Raw genomic sequence first — 17480 nt, forward strand, 5'->3', positions numbered from 1 at the left:
GCTCTTTGCTCCTTCAGGGGTTGTGGGTAATGTCTGCAGGGAGAGATTTGCAAAGATGAGTCAGGAGAGTAGGGGAGGGAAGGACGAGGCGGTGGTATGGGCTGGGGCAGTTCTGAGAAGAGGCCTTGCCCAATTAGTGTTTGTGGGGATCAAATTGACTTCTCCTGGAAGAAAAAACAGGGTGGGGGGCATGGACACGTGGAGGGTCTGGTTTCCTGCAGAAACACCTGGGATCTAGGTCCCTTTTCATTAGGGCCTCTCTGGCTAGCTCCAGGTGGGGAGCCTGCTAGAATGGGCGGCTTCAAATTCAGACCTGGCTTCTGTTGTCCTCACCCTGTGCTCCCGACCCGTACAGCCCCTGGGAACTGGCTCCCCTTAAATGTAAAAGGAAGAGCTGTGGACAAGTCAGGAATGCCGTGTGGGAAGGGTCCGTCCAGCACAGAACCCGACCTGGACCTTCAATAACTGCGATTCTTTCTTCTCCTTTCCTTCTTGGCAAAATCCTCCCAGGAATCTGTTGTTAGAGTAGACTTTTAAAGGCTGGAAGGAGAGGAACCAGAGCCCCCAGGGAAGCAAATGACCCCCACGGCCTTCCTTTCCTCTGCCAGTGGCCCTTCAAAGTTCCAGACCCTCCACCTGGCTAGGACCGCAGCCCCTCCTGGAAGAGCTGGAGGGGGTTGAGGATGTAACGCGGCGGGGGCGCAGGTGTGCGGGTGCTGCTTGGTTCTGAGGCCCGGATCCCAGTCACCTGGGTCACCCGGTCACCCGGGTCACCCGCTGGGTCTCAGGTCTGCGTGTCCGCGCCACAGCGCCCCCGCGCGGCCTCTTGTCGCAGGGAGCACGAACCTGCACAACTGCCCCGGAGCAGCGAGCCGGCCCCGGGGGTCGCAGGCGGTTGGCAATGCAATCGCCTGGGGACCACAAGACCCTGGGAGAGGATCAAAGCATTCTTGTGGAGCCCAAAGCGCCCAGGGATAGACTTTTGTTAGCCCGGCCTCACCTCGCCAATAAATTTTTCTGCGAAAGAAGGGGCAGGGGTGGAGGGCCAAGGCACGGGGGAGGGGGTGGGCTGGTGGCCCGGAGGAGGGGACCGGAGTGTCTTGCACCTGTGCTCCCGTCGCGTTAAATCAGCAGGAAGCAAGTGACATCTCCCCCTTTCTTGCCCCCTTGGAACTGCTCATCACTCTCCTTTAAAAAACCGGCCTACTCTGTGGGGTCAGCGTTTTCAAAGAGAATATTTTCTCCGGGCTCTTAAAGTTTATGTAGCACTTTGTTATAAGAGGCGCGCCCTCAAGCGGGTCTTTCTCTCTCCCTGCTCCCCCTTCTCCTCCCCCCACATTTTCTCACCCCACCTAGAAGTATAAAAAAATATATGGGACATAACTTTAGAGGTGATTTGTTTTGATTTGTCAACTTTAGGGCTTTTATTTTGCAGAATAACATATGGAAACCTCTAGGAGGGTGGGTGAGCAAAGTGCCCCAAGGTTAAGGGTGACTTTAGTTGGCAAAACCAAGGATAGAACAGGAAAATCCTTAGAGAGCCTTGTTACTCCTCTCCACCCCACTACTTATTTCACAGACGGAAAGAATCCCAGAACTATCTTAGGCAGATCAAGTCCTTTGTAGAGGAGCCTGTGTTTTCGCCAACTGGCTTCCAGGCTCACACTTCAGTCCCTGGGATATATGGACAGTTGCTTGCTATCCACATGAAAGCAAAGACAGAGCCAAGTACGGTTTGAGGCTCTCTTTGTATCCTGTCCCTTCCCACCCCGAATCCAAAACAGACACTGTGGTACATCTGAGCTGTGCAAGTTACTTTATCAGAGTCTTTTACCAGGTTGGAGTGGAGCTTGAGCATAGGGATGTTTCTGGGGGGAAATTAGGAGGAATCCCTCCTGTCAGTAGAGACAGTTTTCAGAGGGACTGCCTAGGGCCAACAGCAATGGAAATAGTTTGGCTTTCCCCAAAGCCCAAACTCAGACCCCAGAATGAGCATATCACACAGAACATGGCTAGAAAGGCCTGTTTAAATGGCCGGGTAGATTTTTGCTTAAAGTCCTAAGTTAGAAACTTCATGAGTTGTGAGAACCTTCTTTGTCACCCAAATGAATCCTCATTGGATCTGGGCTCTAGGGAACTAACTCTTTTGTGCAACTACTCCATGTTTCCCTCTTCCACTAGTTGACAGATTTTTAATTTTTTTGGTTTGGCTTTCACATTTTTTGACTAGCATTTTGACTAGACAGGCTCAACACTACAAGTATGGTGGTACAGAAATGCCACAAAGATGTCAAAATCAGCACTGAAGTTTGTTTCCAATTCTTTTCCTCCTCCTCTTCCTCTTGTCCTCCTTGGACTTTTTTCATGCCCTTGATCTTATTACCATGAGCCATGAGCCCATCAGCAGAAGTTAAAGTTGGTTGTAGCCTTTAAGAGTTGAGAGAGAATCTGGAAAGCACTGAATTTGACTCCTTCACTTTTTCGTCAAGGAATCTGAGGCCCAGCAAGGTGAAAAAATTTGCCCAATGTCTGCTACACATGGATGAAATTAAATTTTCACCGTAGTGCCTGACCCCTCCCTGCTTTGCTTCCTCCTGTCTCTCTCTTGATTTCTCTCTCCTTGGTATAGTTGGACTGTCAGGAAAATATTGAGAGTGATTTGAGCGTGGATAAAATCTACCCCCTCCAAATGTTAAAGTCCAATATGGGATGGGAGGGGTGGTGGTGGAAGGTTCTCAGGGTTAAGGGTTTACTGTTTCAGATAGTCATGAGGCCTCCTAGGGGCGGTGGGAGGTCTAAAGTGGGAGCTGTGTGTGTGTGTGCGCGCCCGTGCGCGCACTGGGCTTACTGATGTGGCAACAAGCCGCATGTTCTTTGATGGCTGTCTTCCATAGTATGGCACTGCCCCTGGGGTGGAACCCAGGCTCCACTATCATTCTTGAGTCTATATGTCCCCTGACGACCATTTGGAATGGGTACTGAGAAGTGAAGCAGTTCTGTGGTTGCCTCATCTCCTAGCTGCCACATGACCCTCCAGTGAATTGAGCCACGTTTTCCAGCATGGACCATGAATACTGACTGGGGGTTGGGACAGGCAGGCTGACAGACCCTTCAGATATGCAAGGGAGGCATGATTGCTTCAGATTTCAGGCATCAGACTCCAGATCTCGCTGCAAAGGGCACTTTTTTTTTAAATTGTATGAAGGCATCGTCAGCCAGAGAAGTCACTGTGGCCCCTTTGGTCCCGTGCACGGTAGCTGCAAGTCTCCTTAGCAAATCCCACGGATTCTCTCAGCCTCAGTTTTCCTTTGTATTTGTTAAACGAGGGGCTTGGACTAATCATGTCCCTCTCGGTTTCAAATGCTTGTGATTTCAACACTGCTTCATATGGAGGAGGGATGAGAACCCAGATCGCATTATCCTTTTGTTCAGCTTTTTTGGACACACAGAGCAAGGAAAGGGAGAACAGTTATCCCCCCAAAACTGCCCCCCCCCCGCCCCGCCCCATGACTTGTGACAGGTCATATATTTGATTACGCAAAGCAAATTGGGAAATCATATCTCTGCAATCCCATCTGGGATTATTTATTTCGCGGCATCCACAGCCGGTCAAAGTTGTGAGACGATACAGTATTAAAAGTAGCTGCCCGCGAGAGGAGGTGGACTCGAGTTCAAATCTCCAGAGACACCAGGCCCATCCCTCGCTGCAGCCAAGCGAGTTCGGGGAGACCCAAAAAGTCTCCAGAAGTCATTCATCACCCCTGACGGTAGCTCGCGGCAGGTTGATCTGAGCTGGAGAATCAGGCTGGTGGTGCTGGGCAGGGTTCCTCCCGGCCTCGTCGTCTCCAGGCCCCGGGAGCTGGAAAGTGGGCCCGCAGGGGTGGGGAGGAGGTCAGGCGGCGAATTTCCCCCGGCCTCGGGCTTTCCGCAGGCTAGGTGGCTGAGTTACAATGACAACCATAAACTAACACAAGTAACAAGTTCCAGGTACTGCATGCAGGTCCAGTGTGGCCGGGTCACCGAGCCAGGGGATCTACAGCGGCCTGTGGTTCAGGGTTAGCGCCACGTCGCTGCAGGTGGGGGAGCGAGGCGCAGAAGGAGGTGAAGGGTGCTCTTCGCTCTCGCCCAGCAGAGGACAGGCCGACCCCGCATGGGAAGCGGGGTCCCGCAGCTCCGAAACCCGGGGCGCCCAGCCAGGGCCCGCTGCCCTGCGGCGGCCGGGGGCTCAAGGAACCGGGCGAGAGGTGGCCGGCCGGGGGAGCCAAGCGCCCTCGAGTCGCCCCCAAGCCCGCGTGGCCAGGCGCGTGGGAGGCGCTGCCTGCAGCGGGCGGGGCGCAGGGAGGCCCAGCTGCAACGCCTGGGCTGCACGCATCCCCGAGCTGACCCGAAACACACCTCCCTCTTTTCCTTTTTCTTTCTGGAGGGTTATTTGAAGGAAAAAAAAAAGCCGCTTTTAACAAGAAAAAGAAGAAAAAGACCCCCCCTTCCGCTTTGTTGTTCAAATTCCCCTGCTGGACTTGCGAAAGGGGGGTGTCTTCACCGGGTAGGTCTGAACTGGGCCGGAACTAGGGGGGGTCAGCTGTTAGGGTGAGAGGGATTTGGGGGAAAGGGAGAAGGAAGCAAAGGGAGAGGCGCGGGGGCCTCTCCTCCCAAACCAGACCCGCAGAAGCAACGTTGCCCCGCTGCTGCTTTGTCATCTATTAGAGGGACTCCGACTAGCACTTGGTAATTTGGTGTCGGTTTACCAGGCAAAGGACTCTAGTTTCCTCACCTAACAGGTCCCCGGGTCTCGGCCTGACCCCTTTTTAGAGAGGAGCTGGGAGAAAGGAGCTGGATTCCCTTTCGGGGGAGCTTGCGAGGCTTGCGGAGGCCGGGCCCTCCCTCTCGGAGCTGCAGGCGCTGCTGCCTCCGGGATCCACCAACCTACGTTCATTGAGCCGTTCCTAGTAGGTGTAGGCTCCGCGGCGGAAGGCCACTCTTCCCATCTTGCAGATGAGACCACTGAGGCGCGGAAAGAGAACTGACCAAGATCAGGTGGTCACTGGAACCATCGGCTTAGCGCCTAGGCTCTCTGACTCCTTTTGCTTCTGCACGTTTAATTTACTGGCCCGTGTGTGCATCCTTAGATTCCTTTTTAATTTTTCCCAGAAAAATGGAGATAATTTGGATTTTAATATCGGAGTTCCTCAGACTTCCTGAAGCGCATCCCGAGATTAAAAAAAAAAAAAAATCCTTTTCCCATTCTCTTTCCACATACCTCACTTCTAAGCGATTGTTGGGATTGTGATGCTCAGGGGGACATTCGGGGCCAGGGAATGGAGTGTAATTCAACTGGCTCGCGATTACAGCTGCAGGCCTCCCAGAGGCGGACGCGGTGCGGGAGGGTGGGAGGACAGGTGGGGTGGGGTGGAGCGGGACGCACGGAGCTGGGCCGGGAAGTCTGAGGGGCGCAGTGGGGGCTGTCCCGCCGGATTCGGCCAGGGGTGGGGAAATGCTGAGAAGGGACCGGCCCTGGGCGCACCCACCTGAACCCCGCGGGCCCAATCCCCCTAGCAAGCCCCGGAGCGCCGCCTTCTCCACGTCCATCCAGCTGACCCACGTTCTCAGGACCTCGCGCTCTCGGTTTGCTCCGAGTCCCAGAAGCCGGCGGCGCCACCGTCCTGGGGTCCTCCTACCTCCCACACCCCCAGCCCCCATCTCCCGTCCTCCTTTGGCCCCGCACGGTTTACTGTACACGAATCCCTCTGGTTTCCTCCTTCTGTAGCAGCTTTTATGACTCCAACTATTTCAAGGGCTGTCTGGTTTATTTTCTGTTTAGGAAATTGCCATTCAATGCCCCTTAGCCCTCCCGTTCCTTCCTGGACCCCCTTCCCCTCAATCTATTACCCCAAATTAGCAAACCTACTTTCTGGAGTTTGTTTCCTAATATGCACAGTAACTAGTGAAGGACTGATGATTTCATACCCCCTCCCCCCAGAGCAATAAATGAACTAAAAGCCCAGGGTGCCAACCTCGCAGGCACACACACGCACACACGCACACAGCCAGCTCTGGTGGAGGTTTGTAGTTCACTTTCACGTCGCAGGGGAGAAGCACTGAAATGCGTGTTTGCAAATGCAGAAACGTATCTAGCAGGGATAGACGCAGACTGGTTGATACAGACGTGCTGGGTCCTGTTACAGGAGAGTCGGTCATAATGTGAGGTACAAAAATCAAACCTGGAGTGGGGAACAAAAACACAAAAAACAAAACAAAACAAAACAACAGGGACCCATTGTAAGTCTTTGTGGTTGGGAGTGAAGGGCTCCTCGAAGGTTTTTGAGACTTCAGAGAACAGACCGACCAGCCCATTGCTCTCCGGGGGACCACTGCGTGACCCAGGGCTCCTCTTTGAACCTCAGTTTCGTCATTGGAAAAAAATGGGAAAAAGAACACATTTCTGCTGTGGTCAAGAATTCAAACGCTCTAATGCAGGGAAACAGATGTACTTCGATGAGTATAAAAAACTATGCAAAAGGCAATAAAACTCACCGGTATTATTAGTGGTGCCAAGCGAGAGGCACGAAGGGTCTGCGGGACGCTTTGTCCCGTGTCTGAGCGTGCACAGCTCCCTGTTTACCCTCTGAGACGCCCGGAGCGAAATGCGCAGCCTACTGGAATCATCAGGATTGGGTCTCTGCTTCCTTCACAGCACAACTCAAGAGGCTCCGTGGAGAAGCACCAGCACAAAGGGAAATCCCAGGGTCTGGTTACCGGGGAAGAACTTTCCAACTCCGCGGAAGGCTTGAGAATACCTCTTTCGGAGTCATCCCTAAACTGCCCCCTTTCCACCACTCAGAGAGCTTGGTCAACTTCTTTCCGCCGGCTCCTCTGACAATAGAGACGTTAGAATCAGCTCAGCAATTTCCTTCCTTGAACACGTATTTATCACTGGCCTATTATGTGCTCAGTGCAGCGCACTCAGTTTCCCAATCTATCTCCTAAACCGATCCGGAAAGGCATTGATTATTTAAAGGGGTAACTAGAAAGGCGTCTAAGTGTTTTTTTTTTGTTTTGTTTTGTTTTGTTTTGTTTTGTTTTTGCGTCTAAGTGGTTTTAAATTCATTTCAAGAAATAAAATGGAGTGCTGAAGTAGGGGACTAATTCTTTCAACATGTTGGAAATTTAACTATTAAACATTTGTGTAAGTGAATTTCTTTTTAAAGATTTTTATTTATTCATGACAGACATACAGAGGGAGGCAGAAACCAGGCAGAGGGAGAAGCAGGCTCCTTGCAGAAAGCCGATGTGGGACTCAATCCCAGGACCCCGGGATCACACCCTGAGCCGAAGGTAGACGCTCAACCACTGAGCCACCCAGGTGTGCCATATAAGGGTTTTTTGAGGCAGACGGTAGAGAGTCTTTTTTTTCTTTATAAATAATCCATGCACAGTAACAAAAGTCATCTTAAAAAAAAAACCCAGCTTTGTTTAAAAACATGCTTACAGTGAATATATTGCACTTAAATCTCCTAATGGCACCTACTTCCGTTTTTCTCCTGATCAACTGTAAGAGTAATCGAGGTCGGAGAGAAATGTAAGTGACGTAGGTGAGTTGGCGACCTGCCTGCCTCGCGGGTATAATGAAAGTTAACGAGGAACTACTTTGCACTTCAAGGATGAGCGGCGCTAGCCACACGAATATCTGCCGCGCATTCGGCCTCCAACCTGGCGCCGCGGTGGTGCAAGGTAACCATCGGCTTAGTCTTGCAGGACAAAGCGGGCTGCGGTCGTGCACCGGCCGGGACAGGCCTCACCTCTGCGCCCCACTCTGGGTTAATGATCGAGTCGCGGAAATACTGGAGATGCTGATAACGGAGACGCGGACACCAGGCTTTCCGATCGCCGCCTTGACTGTTACCTTCTCTTGTGAACAAGGCGCTGCGTTTAGGAGTGTGTGTGTGTGTGCCTTTTTTTTTTTTTTTTTTTTTTTTGCCTGTTTCCCATAGTCCGCGAGATAACGGGCGACTCCACTCCAGCTGACGCCGTCACACTTCGGGCGTAACGTTGGGACCGACAACCCGGCTGCACCGAACGCCGCGCGGGAGGATTTTCCTGGAGGAGCCGCGCGGCGGGAGGGGCGCGAGGAGGCGGAGAGCGCCAGGCCGGCGCGCCCGGGCCAATCAGCGTGCACACCGCCTGACGACCGCCCAATTAGAGGGCGCGGAGCCCGGGGCCCCGAGCCCATAATACTAGGAAAGGGAGCAGAGGCCGGCTATTGCAGCAAGGGGCGCTGCGCCGCGCGCGGCTGCGTGCGCCCGCCCCGAAAGCCCGAGATCTGAGCCAGGCCGGGGCGGCCCAACCTTCCCGCCCAGAGTGGGCCAGAGGAAGCCGAAAGCAGCTTCAGCGAGGTGAAGCGCTCGGGGCTGCCAAAGGACCGATTAGAACTTTGCAGAGTCCGGGATGTGCGGGGCGAGGCTGCTGAGGACTTGATTCGTCTTCTTCCACCCTGCTCCCCTACACCCCCCTACTCCCCCCCCCCCATCCACTGGGCTCCAGGCCTCCAGCTGTCAGCCCCCGATTTCGTGGCAGGGTGTGGCGACCCCGATTTCTGTTTGCAAGCACAGCCAGCAGCCCGAGAGCCAGGTCCCAAGGCTGGATATCCTTTGCCTCGGCTGCTAGCCCGGGGCCTCAGAGTCTTGGTGAGTGCTGTGATGTTGCTCGGGGTGTCAGGGAGGGCAAAATCCCCCTTTCTTATCTTTTTTTAATTCTATTTGCACGTCTTGCTTGTGAAGGCAAACCATGCCCGATATATATATACACGGAGACCGCGCAGCTCAAGGCCTGCACGGCTCAAGCGCAGTCGATGCTGGAAGGGCATCTGCAGCTCCATGCCCAGTGTCCTTGGGCTCTGAACAGAAGAACAGTTGTAGTTTTTGAGTTGGTCATTTGCTGGGGCTGGGGCTGGGGCTGGGGCTGGGGCGGGGGGAGCATGGGAAGACCTTTCAAAAAGGGGTCCTAGTGGTGGTGTAAGAGGATGAGAGGCGTTTGAGAGGCTTGGCTGGTACTTCGCTGAAGTCTTAAGGGCCTCTGTGATCTAAAGGACTCTCCCATCGACGTTTTCATATTCGTCATGGCCATACTAGTTGGGTATGGGGACGCCTGACAAGTGGCCCAGGCCGGCCTAGCTGGACACAGTCCTTTTGCGTGTGAGATGAGGGCGCTACCCGGGGCCGGGGACTTGTCCCGAGAGAGGTCTGTGGTTAAGGTCAGGTGCTCACAGAGCACTTTGAATCCGTAGATAAAAACCTTGTTGGGCTGGGGATTTCGGGGCTGGGGGGGGGGGGGGCGGCAAAGACACAAGAAAGGCACTGTGGGGCGGAGGGGAGGGCCCGGGGCGGTAGGCCAGGAGCCCTGGGCCGAAGGCGGGCCGGGGGTCGGTGCCTGACCGCGGTGGGGGCGTGTTGGGGTCTTCTCGTGTCTCCGCAGAGCGCACGGGGCCGAGCGCAGGCCGCAGCCGCCGCGAAGCGCACAGCGCCGTGGCCATGGCCGAGCGGCCCGCGGCGGGCCCGGCGGCCGGGGACTGGGAGATCGACGTGGAGAGCCTGGAGCAGGAGGAGGACGGCCGCGGGCCGCCGCCGCCCACGCCGCCCGGGCCCAGCCCGCCGTCGGCCGACGGGGACGGCGAGGACGACGAGGACGAGGACGAGGACGACGACGCGGAGGACGAGGGCGACGGCCTGGAGGCGGGCGCGGGGGCGGCGGGCCGGCCGGAGCAGCCGCGGGGACCCCCGCCGGGACCCCCGCCGGGGCCCGCACCCGCGCCGCAGGCCTCGCCCTCGCCCGCGCCCGCGCCCGCGCCCGCCGGGCCCCCGGAGCGCAGCGCCAGCGCGGGCGGCGGCGCGGAGCCGCGCAAGCTCAGCCGCACGCCCAAGTGCGCGCGCTGCCGCAACCACGGCGTGGTGTCCTGCCTCAAGGGCCACAAGCGCTTCTGCCGCTGGCGCGACTGCCAGTGCGCCAACTGCCTGCTGGTGGTGGAGCGCCAGCGCGTCATGGCCGCCCAGGTGGCGCTCCGGAGGCAGCAGGCCACCGAGGTGCGTAGCCGCGGGCCCGGGCCGCCGCGCGGGGGGCGGGGGGGGGGCGGGAAGACGTGCTCGAAGCGGGCAGCGAGGCCCGGAGAGCGGCCCGGAGCTTTGTGGGAAAGACTTCAAAACAAAACCCTTTTCTGTGCTCACGCGAACTTCGGTGGCGGCGGAGGAGGACGCGGCCGCCGCCGCCTGGGACGAGCCGGGGTCTCGGAAAGGAGCCGCGCGGCTGGTGGTGCGCGCCGAGCTGCGGCTGCGGCTGTGGCGGGGCAGGGCGCGCTGCCCGTTTACAGGGGAGACCGACACGGCACGGGAAGTTAGGTGCCCGCCCCCGAGGTCGCGAAGGCAGAAGCTTCTGCCCCAAAAGCCGGTGGAGGCATCCCTGCTGCCTGGCACCAGGGCGGGGCCGGGGCCGGGGGCGGGGTGGGTGGGCCCCCGCGGTGGGGAGAGCTAGGGTTTTCTTCAAGGTGAAGGTCGTCTTGAACCCCGGATTTCAGGTTTCCCCGTGTTCCTGCGCGGGGAGGGCTGCGCGGGGGACCCCTCCCCCAGATTCAGGGCGTGGGAAGAGTTTTGCTTTTGCTTTTTGGCGAGGGGGGACCGGGGAGTGGGTCACCGCACACACAGAAGGCGGTGACCCCACCGGATTAGCTTCCCAGGGCCCCGGAGAGTGCGGAGAGCGCGCGGCACGTCCCAGGTGGCCTTGGCCCTGGGCTGCGCCTCCTCCTGCTGGGTGCATTTCACCGGGGTCTCCTGGGCTGGACTCTGGGCACAGAAACGCTCAGAACACCACCGACCTGGTGGTGACGGAGGGAGGGAAGTCGGGTTTCCCCTAGTCCCCCGTCCAGGCAGCCTTGAGGGTTTTGTCTTCCTGTACGCCAGTCTCCCGGTGTTTATGGCGAGACTTGGGACAATTTGTGAGAGGGGTACTCCCAAACCTCTCCCCCAACTCCCTGCACCCCATCGCACCTGCCGTGCAGGAGGAGAAACCAGATCCACCTCACTGCACAATGGCAGACCCTGGCAGCTTCGGCTCTTCCTCTGGGTGCCTGGGACACAGCTGCCCCCTCCCCCTCCCCCTCCCCAAGCTGTCCTTCAGAGCCTGGCTTTTATGATCTCCATTGTGGATTTTACCCTCCTGTGGGATGTCCCCTAACTTCTGGCTGCGCCATGAATCTGGGGCGAGTTTAGCAAAGCGGCCTCAGAAAAAATCTGCCCCACTCCCCATCGACTGAAGTTGGTGGCTTCAGACAGAGCTTCTAGCTTGTAGTCCTGGAATTAAGGGGTGCTGATGTAAACTTGCTTAGAATCATTTTTACATGGGATGGGAAGATAAGTACATTTAGTGGGGGAGGGTTGCTGATACCCCTTCTTATTCCCTTCCGGTCCCATGATTTCTTTAAGGGCCTTGTTGATTATGTTTCTTCTGTTTACAGGACAAGAAGGGGCTTTCTGGGAAGCAGAATAATTTCGAGCGCAAAGCTGTGTATCAGAGGCAAGTCAGGGCACCCAGTTTGCTGGCCAAAAGCATTTTAGAAGGTAAAGCAATGCAGAATTACCCTTCAGCCTTTTAAACCGAGTTCTAAGGGATTCCCATTATTCACACATATGGCATTTTTATTAACCTGTGGAGGAGCAATTTGAGGGGAGGGTGCTTTTTTTTAGGAAGTTTTGCTCTAGGGAGGCAGTCAGGATGTAGGAAAGTGGATCTCACATACCTCCTGAGGTTTTCATCAGCGATAATTTTGCTGTCTGCTCAATAGCTGGTGTCTGCTTCATAGTTAAAGGGGTTAACATGGCGTGCCTTTGCAATTTGCTCTACCATGAGGGGTGTGCAAAGATCCACTGCCACCTGATTATGGAGTGAGGAAGGAAATGAATTTAAAAAAAAATTCTTTGGTTGTAGCTGGAGCTAGAGTAGGTCCAGTGAGGAGGTGAACTTCTCATCTGGCTGATCCAGTCTCTAATACCACTCCTTTTCATGACACCTTATTCCTCCCTGGATTAGCTACATAATTACGGTTATTCCACACCTCACTTTACCATTTCTGACAGTCAAGATTGTGGAATGTGGGAGAGGTTTTATGTCACTCGAGAGACGTGGAGGTTGAAGTTGAACTTTACCAGTGTGAATTTTGTCTCTCTACCACGTTTTCACGTTCTCTAAAGCCTAAAGATACATTAATTTTTCTTAATTGTTGCCGATTTTTAAAACCACCTCTGTTTGGGTTTGAAATTTATTTATTGATCTGATAAATAATATATTGATTGCCTTTCATCATTTTAATAAAGGAAGGCTTATATTTGTTCTAATCACTGTCTCTTCAAAAGATTCAGGTTGAAAAGCAGGCTTTTTTTTTTTTTTAAGATAGTTGAATTCGGTGTTTTCTTATATGGCTTCTGAATGGAGTTGGTTCTACACAGGTTTTAAAGTTTGTTCGTGTCTTACCCTGTACTGTATGCTTCTGACCTTAGAATGGTTTCTCATGCATTAAAAACGAATTTGTTTGCAAACTGGGTAAACAGATTTATAGCCATAGGGACCACACGGAGAAATTGAAATGGTGCCAAAGCAACTTGAGGAGTGGGAGGGCCAAATGGAATAGTAAATTCAAGTAAATAACTTCCTGGCAAAACGTACGGTAGAGATGGAAACATTAATTTTCAAATTTTATTTTATTTGCAAATGAGGACGATGGGTTTGTCACTATGTAAACACAAACATCCCAATGGATCCTTCAAACAAATTTGAGAGCAGCCAGTGCGTGGGGTTAGTGAAATAATCAAAGTATTTTATGCTGCCAGGAATTCTATTTATGTTATGCTAATCTTCGTTTTTTTAAAAAAACTTAGTCCTTATGCATAAAATGTGCAGTGACTTTATATGCTAATGATTGCTCTTGGTACCTGGCCAACATGATGAGAACTTGGGAAAAATGTTTTAGATCAGTTATTTTCAATACAGCTGCCGATCTCTTTTCTCCTGGTTCACTTTTTGTTTGTTTGTTTCTACTGCTGGCCTGGGGGAGGGGCTTGGTTAAATCACTGCAGAGTCTGTTTGACTGGTTAACAGCTCTTTTCAATTTTCTGTGTTTCTGTGTTTCCTTAAGTCTCTTCTCTTTTTCTCCCCACTAATCTGCTGTAACTTTCTCTTTTTCCCTAGTTCTCCTTGGATTATTCTACACCTGTAACAATGTGTACATAATGAACCATCTTTAGAAAATAACAGTGCCATCAGCTTTAGGTATAGAGATCTTTTTTTTTTTTTTTTTTTTTTAAGATTTTACTTATTTATTCATGAGAGACCCACACACAGAGAGGCAGAGACACAGACAGAAGGAGAAGCAGGCTCCCTGTGGGGGAGACGGATGCAGGACTTGATCCCAGGACCCCAGGATCACAATCTGAGCCAAAGGCAGACGCTCAACCAATGAGCCACCCAGGTGCCCCGAAATCTTTTTTAATAATGGAAAAAGATGATACGGATAGTAAGAAAGCGTTGATTGAAGCAAGATGAGCAGACTTGTCTCTTACTATAGGAGGCTGGGAAGTATGTTACAGTTTCAGCCAGTGAAGTGCCTTTGAAGGTAAATAAACCTGTAAGAGCAAAACAACAATAACCAAAAGTTACAACAGGGCTCACCTGCTCCCCAAAGAGAACTATTTTAAACTGAGCCTACACTTTTGCTTTCTGTATAAAATATTAATGTTTTAGAATGGTAAATTTTTCTTGTTCTGCCAATTTGCAGTTTCTGTTACCTTCTGAATTTCCAGAGTTGTCTCCCCTCCATGTTAATCTCTTTTCCTGTGCAATACTTGCTTGTTTTAGGCTACCGCCCCATTCCAGCAGACACTTATGTGGGAGGGAGCTTACCCCTACCTCCCCCGGTAAGTGACCGGATGAGGAAAAGGCGAGCCTTTGCTGATAAAGAGCTGGAGAACATTATGCTGGAGAGAGAATATAAAGAGAGGGAGATGCTGGAAGCGTCCCAAGCTGCTGCCTTGTTCCTGCCCAATCGCATGGTGCACGGACCTGAATATAACTCCTACAAAAGTGCCTATAGCCCCACGCCAGTGGAACCGCCAAACAAAGACTTCTGCAATCTTTTGCCCACCTGCCTTGATCTCACCATGCAGTATTCGGGGTCTGGGAATATGGAACTCATCTCTTCCAACGTTAGTGTGGCCACGACGTACAGACAGTATCCTTTTTCCTCGAGATTCTTGGTTTGGCCCAAGTGTGGCCCCATCAGCGACACCCTCCTCTATCAGCAGTGCCTGCTAAACACCACCACCTCGGTCCAGGCCCTGAAGCCTGGGGCCAGCTGGGACCTGAAGGGAGTAAGAGTCCAGGAGGGTCTTGTCGCTGAACACGACATCATGCCACCCAAACTAGAAGCCTCGCTGGTGCTGCCTCAAGCTCCGGAGGTCCAGACCTCGAGAAGTGACCTTCAGGGTCACCAGGCCATCCCCGAGAGGTCTGCTTTCTCCCCACCCAGACGGAATTTCTCTGCCGTTGACACGGACCCCCTGGCAGCTCAAGGGCATATCTTAACCAGGATCAGCAAAGAAAGCACCAGGCACCCTCTGCCACTTAAACATAATCCATTCCACTCATTATTCCAGCAAACTCTTAATGACAAATCAGGTCCCGAGTTGAAAACACCATTTGTCAAAGAGGCCTTTGAAGAGGCCCCTAAGAAACACAGAGAATGTTTAGTCAAGGAGAACCAGAAGTACACATTTACAATAGACAGATACGCCAAAGACCTTTTCGTCGCCAAACAAGTTGGAACAAAACTCTCTGTGAATGAACCACTGTCATTTTCTGTTGAGTCGATTCTTAAGAGGCCTTCATCTGCCATCACTCATGTTTCTCAGTGAAAGGCTGCTTGCACGGAAAGCTGGATTTTCTGCGATCTCAGAGGGTTCTTACCCATTGCTAGTTTTTTTTTTTTTTTTTTTTTTTTTAAGAAAAAGCTAAGGTGTTTGTGTAAAGAAATTTCTAATGTAAATGGTGATGATCTAAAAAAATGATATCTATTCATATGCATGTACCTTTTCTCACCACATAAATATATTTAAATGTAAAGATGGAGATTGCTTATGTGCAGACTGTAAAGTTCCATGCTTTACACAGCATTTCAAAAAGCAATAAAGTTGACACTGTCTTCTCAAAGACCCAATATTTGCAGAAGTACCTAGTTGTCTTTGTCTAGATGAAACACTAGTATCCATAAAGTATGTGCCTTATTCTTCTGTGGTGCTTTATATTTTCAAGTGCTCTTAATGGTCACCGAGGGCCACGGGATATAGTTTAAAGTGCCTTGGTTTTGCATTTTAGAGGGTGTGTGCACTTAGCTATATGAGACTGAGGCAAAAGTAGCTTTAAGAAGAACACAGCACAGATTTGCATGTCTATAGAATCGTGATTTTACATGGTTGGACAAAGTGGAATTAATTTGCGGGAAAGCCAAGTTTAAGATCTTATTTATATGATGACCTGAGTTCTTGGGATGGATGTCTTTTGGCTGAGTTGTGGTTTCCTTTCCTGATAGGATATGTATTTGGAGCCTCCAGCTTCCTTTCTAGATTGAACTTGCTATGATTTCTAGGTTGCTAGGGGTCACAGAGCAGGTTCCCTTGTCAGGTGCAGTCGGTGAAGCCCTCTCAGCTCTGTTATTTCACTGTTTCCTAAGGACTGGTGACAGGCATTGAGAGGCAGGCACAGTCGTGACCCACTGGTCCCCAGGTATCAGCTGGAGGCTCCCACATCGTCTCCAGTGCCAAAGGCTTAAAAAAAAAAAATCACTATTCAAATTGCTTCAGCTGACAGTTGCCGAAGCCTGCAGATGTTTATCACAGCACGAGCCTCGGGAGTCTTAACCATGTCCTCCCTATCCCCTCATTTTTGATTCTTTATTACCCTCTAGTTTTGCTCAATAAAATGTTAATAACTATTGTTCTATAGGTTTGATAAAATGAGAGTAAGACATTTATGAGAGTATTCAGTTTATCTCTGGAGACCTCATCTGTGAACCTCAGATGAAATTCTAAGATGCCACAGTCATTTCGACCCAGAAAACCAAGAGCCAAATATCCTACCTTTAGTTTTGTGATGGAGTGAGTTGTTACTTCCAATTCTCCCCTTACTTAGGGAACAAAACTGCTCGTCGGGCATGTGGAATGTGCCAAGAAGCTTGGCAGCCTTAAAGATTTTCTTTCTTGCTCTGGAAAACATTTAAAATTACTTAAAAATGATTTTGCTACTGATGAGCTCATGTAAACCTCCAGGGTTTCTCCGAATTGTGACTTAAAATTAGAATCGATTTCAAAAACAACAAGCCAAACCTTAAGATTGATTTCCAGTTTGTGCTTGTAAAAGAATACTTGGTTTGATTGAGTCAAATTTACTTATTTTTACTATAGCAAAAGCCAGAGCAAATGGAAGTTTGCCAGAGGGAAAGAAAATGAAAGAGGGCAGAGCTCCCAATGACGGAGATTATTATCACGGAGTGGAAGTATGTTTTCCAGCGACAGATGCCGTGGTGTCAGAGACAGAACCTCACTCCAGTCACCCCTCCTGCTCCTCCAATCATCTTTGCTTTATCTACAGAGTTGTTAACTTTTGTCTTCCTATCAGGGATTTATTTTTTGTGCCCAGTGTTAAGTGTAAACTTAGCATTCAACCGGACTGCCACTGAGGTAATGGGGGAGACACATCGGAAGAAACCCATGGGAAAAAATCTCAAGAGGAAGAAAAATCCCTAAGGAGCAGGCCTTCTCACTCAAACATGGATTTTCTCTCTTTCTTACTCTATTTGAATGTTTTGAATACTTAAAATGGTCAATTTTTTTTCTCTTTTGTATTCAGTGAATATTTGGGGGCATCATTTTTTTGTTAAAGATTTTATTTATTTATTCATGAGAGACACAGAGAGAGAGAGAGAGGCAGAGACACAGGCAGAGGGAGAAGCAGGCTCCATGCAGGGAGCCCGAAGTGGGACTCTATCCTGGGTCTCCAGGATCACGCTCTGGGGCCGAAAGGCGGTGCTAAATCGCTGAGCCACCTGGGCTGCCCGGTCTTCTATCATTTTAGTCTTATTCAGTGAATCCAGTTGACTGTGGCTATTAGTGCTTTTTCTCACATTACCAGTGGCCACATTTTAAAAAAGATTTATTTTTTATTTGAGACAGAGAGAGAGAGAACCGGCATGTGAAGGGGGGGGTGGGCAGAAGGAGAGGAGAGTAAGACATTCCCTGCTGAGTACGAGCCCTCTGCAGGCACAGGGCACTCCAACTCAAGGAGAGGCTCAACTCGGCTCTGTTTCAGGCTCCATCCCAGGACTCTTGAGATCAAGGCCTGAGTCAAAATCGAGAGTCGGATGCATAATTGACTGAGCCACCCAGGTGCCCCAC

The 17480-nt window shown here is 51.6% G+C and overlaps 1 protein-coding gene across 3 annotated transcripts; it reads left to right on the forward strand.

The window, feature by feature from the left end:
- Positions 1-8239: 8239 nt before the first annotated feature.
- Positions 8240-15247, forward strand: DMRT2 (doublesex and mab-3 related transcription factor 2). Of its 3 annotated transcripts, XM_038527165.1 has the most exons (5): positions 8240-8681; positions 9469-10073; positions 11498-11600; positions 13225-13305; positions 13891-14023. In XM_038527165.1, the coding sequence occupies exons 2-4, from the start codon at positions 9525-9527 to the stop codon at positions 13278-13280; spliced, it is 708 nt and encodes a 235-aa protein (XP_038383093.1). In that variant the 5' UTR covers positions 8240-8681; positions 9469-9524; the 3' UTR covers positions 13281-13305; positions 13891-14023. The 3 variants fall into 3 exon arrangements, with proteins under 3 accessions (XP_038383093.1, XP_038383091.1, XP_038383092.1); XM_038527163.1 differs by lacking the exon at positions 13225-13305 and having other exon boundaries at positions 8245-8681; positions 13891-15247; XM_038527164.1 differs by lacking the exons at positions 8240-8681; positions 9469-10073; positions 11498-11600 and having other exon boundaries at positions 13226-13305; positions 13891-15247.
- Positions 15248-17480: the final 2233 nt, after the last annotated feature.

Source organism: Canis lupus, chromosome 1, assembly GCF_011100685.1.
Source record: "Canis lupus familiaris isolate Mischka breed German Shepherd chromosome 1, alternate assembly UU_Cfam_GSD_1.0, whole genome shotgun sequence".
NCBI lineage: Eukaryota > Metazoa > Chordata > Mammalia > Carnivora > Canidae > Canis > Canis lupus.